Here is a 3443-nt window from a genome sequence, read left to right as displayed (position 1 = left end):
ATCAATCAGCCCCCGAGACATGGTTGCACACATCTCCATCGCTTTCAGTCGCCTTTTTGACAAGCAGGGCATAGTTTAAGTAAATTGAAAACCCCCACAGGAGAGTCACTGCCTCAGCGAGGTATCAACTTTCCGACTTAATAATGAATGCTATTAGTCTGAATGAACTTCCCCGCTACCTTGTTCCTGCTAAGCCTAGGGGTCACAGGGTCATTCACATTAAAATGATTCTTTTTCCTCCCCCTCTTTCAAAAAGGACCGAAAATCCCTTACTACGTTTCCCCCTAGTAACTCTCATACAGAACGAAAGAAGGATGTCTACAAAAATTACTTTTATTTTCGACTAAAACACTACAAAAGAAGCAAAACATAACACACACAATATACTCAACTACCCATGTCCTTTGAAATTGTTTTACTACCACCGGTAATTGGCCCCACTTCCTCCGTTGAATGAAACATAAGACGAAGGCATCTGATGCGAGTAATGACCGCCGTTCATCATCATCATATGTCCTCCGTCAGATCCCTGATAGCTTGACATGATAGGTCTGACAGAGGCTTCTCCTTTCATCATCGATGAATGTGCATATCCTGCATATCCTTGAGCCGCTCCCGACATTCTCATCCGGTACTGATGATTGTATGGCATTTCAGCTCCATTACTGTAGAAATTGGGGTAGGATGGGGAGACCAACGCATTCTGATGGTCGCCCATTTCAACGTAAGGTTGACCGCCTTGTTGTACACTTGTTGTTGGTGTCGAAGTGTAACGAACATTCAACCCGCTCGGCATCATGGACATCATGTGAGGATTTGAAGAATATTTGCTGTATCCGGGGTAGACGTCTCGTTCAGCAGACATTCTTCCTGGCATTGGCATGTAATGCTGATATGTTCCTCCTAAATTATGCGAGTACATATTTACGTTATCCATTTGGTAATTGGGAAAGGACTTTTCCGCCGGAGTGGAATGCGCCCCTGTTGAATCCATATATCCATTGGAGTATGAACCATGAGGCATGGGGTTGTATTTGGCAGACGTTGCGGCAACGAGTGCTGCCAAAATGCATATCTGAAATTTCACGGAAAGTAAATTAATATCAGTGAAAGATTGAATGGTATGGCAAGGTATGACCAAAAAAATTAATTAGGGAACGTCGGATCAGTCCTGAAAAGCTCCGTTCTCACTAGGACACCAAAAATAACAGAAGTACCTTGAAAGCCATTTCGGTAATAATCCAAAGCACTATGGCAAGTCCCAACTGCTATGATTCAACTCCACCAACTTGTTCAGGCTTTTATATTTGAAAATCTTTTCCATGATCCCGAAGCCGGTCAGCTCCCACCTGTCCCTCCCTCCTTCCCCCAATTCAATCACAATCGTAGTATCTTAATTTGAATGTTGTGGACATTTTAAAAAAAGATATTCAAAATTCATTTGTGATCTTTTCATCTCGTGGACGTTTTCAAGTTCATTGCAAAGTGAAGCATCAAATTGTCTTTTTCGATGGCTTGAAGGGTTCTCTGCGGTCCACGAGTGTTGTTTTTCGGCTTGCAGCCTCCAGGGCATATCTCTAGCGTGAATTTCGTGCGAAAAATAAATCATATTCACTGTGATGGCTGAAAAATCGGAAAAATAGCAACAATAGATTGATCACGGGGTGCTGCTTTGTACCGATTCGATTTTTATGAATGGATGATGGCTGACTTTGATGGTCACTCGTGAGAATGGTATTAGCAATATGATGCTTGGCTAAGTAGGATGAATTATATATGCAGATACCATAGGCGTTGTATCTTTTACCTACTTCTGCAGTAGTACAAGCAAGTGTAAAGGTCACACTTGGAATGTTTTGCTAATTGTTCCAAATTGCGCAATTTGGGTACCAATTGAAATAGTTTCAGGAGTAATTTTCTTGTTTCTCTTCTGTCAACCTTTCTTCTGATGAATAGCTGAGTTACGCGAAGGAAAACACTTAGAATTTGGGGCAAGTGCTATCATTAGTCGTTCATCATTATCAACAAAGTAGGATGAAATGCTTCAAAAATGAGTTTCCTACATGAAAACAGTATCGCTGGAAAGGACTAACAACTTACCAGGAAGGATAACAAGTTGCTAATTGTAAACTACGTGGTTTCTAGTCTCAATGAATCAAGGTATTTTCTGGGAAGTTTTATTGCTCTACCCTTATATTGACCGCAAAGAAACTTCTATCTTATATGCATTATTACTATCTGCCTGTCCAGATCTGAGTGGGGAAGCAGCCCAAGCACTGTACTGAAAACTAAACCCTATTTCTTTATTCCCATGGAACCAACATTGATGTTTTGTGGAGATCTTAGAAGCACTCTTCCACTACAACTCAGCCGTGTGGAATACGTACTCACTAAAAAACGCTGTCAGTCTCTCCAATCCCGACCCCCCAAAACCGCCATTTCGATGCTTCTGGCTCCTTGGGCTCTCTTCTTCCATGCCTGCTTCAACAGCTCATCATATATTTTTACAATGATTATTCTCTCCAATTATACTCAGCGGGCTCAGATTCGTCTTCAGCGACCAGTTCAGGCTTCTTCTCTCAATCGTGAATCTCGGATTGTGAAACACCACGCCCTGAAACTTCGGTATGCTATCTCATCCAGGACAATTTAGGGAATTATCCAACCCAAAGCGATCTATAATCTGTAACAATATTAGGAATGAACTTATGCATCAACTGGGTTGAGCCGCAGCTCCGAGCACTTAGACCATTATTAGGCCCATTGTACTATCCCCTTAAGTTGCCTATTCAATGGCTTCCCGCCTACGGTATTCGCAGGCTTTAGCGAATCTGAGAACATTCTCAAGAGGCAGAGAGTGTGCAGATTCTTCATTGAAGAAAACCTTGCCAAGGTGTCTTCGTCTGAAATCTGAGAATGCCGGGTAGCTGCATAAAAAGTGCAGGGCCGTCTCCTCCTCCTCCTCACATTGGCTGCACACAGCCGAAACCATTACCTCAATCTTTTCCATATGGTAGTTTAAGGGGCAGTGTCCCGTCAAAAGCCCTACTAGGGTTTTCATGTCCCACTTCTTAAGGGACAACAAAAATGCCGCTCTAGTGGCCCTAGGCTCCTTCACAAGGATTTTCGCTTGAAGGCAAGAGTCCAAATTTCTCCACTTGACTGCGTGAATCCTTGCATTTTCACCCTTCAGAGTAAACTTGACTTTTTTTTGATTTTTGTTTTGTTAAGGGAAAGTCGCACCGCGTCCTTGAAGAACTATTGTGCCCCTTTTACTGGTTATAGTGTACCTGTTGATCATAGTATCTCAAGCAGGCCAGTAACCGTTAGGAACTTTAGTATGTTCCCCATTTCCAGAAGTTTCAGCTTTGCATCTGGTATTAAGTGTTCTCCCAGATGTATCGACCTACTTTGCACAAATGCTGGACACTGTCCCAGGACGT

General features: G+C 42.6%; 1 protein-coding gene across 1 annotated transcript; it reads right to left on the bottom strand.

Annotated features, from left to right (window-relative positions):
- Positions 1-317: 317 nt before the first annotated feature.
- On the bottom strand, positions 318-1280 carry LOC119654956. Its single transcript, XM_038060614.1, has 2 exons — positions 1218-1280; positions 318-1075 (listed from the first exon to the last, which is right to left on the bottom strand). The coding sequence occupies exons 1-2, from the start codon at positions 1227-1229 to the stop codon at positions 419-421; spliced, it is 669 nt and encodes a 222-aa protein (XP_037916542.1). The 5' UTR covers positions 1230-1280; the 3' UTR covers positions 318-418.
- Positions 1281-3443: the final 2163 nt, after the last annotated feature.

Source organism: Hermetia illucens, chromosome 4 (assembly GCF_905115235.1).
Source record: "Hermetia illucens chromosome 4, iHerIll2.2.curated.20191125, whole genome shotgun sequence".
NCBI lineage: Eukaryota > Metazoa > Arthropoda > Insecta > Diptera > Stratiomyidae > Hermetia > Hermetia illucens.
This window is presented reverse-complemented; position numbering and strand designations above follow the sequence as displayed.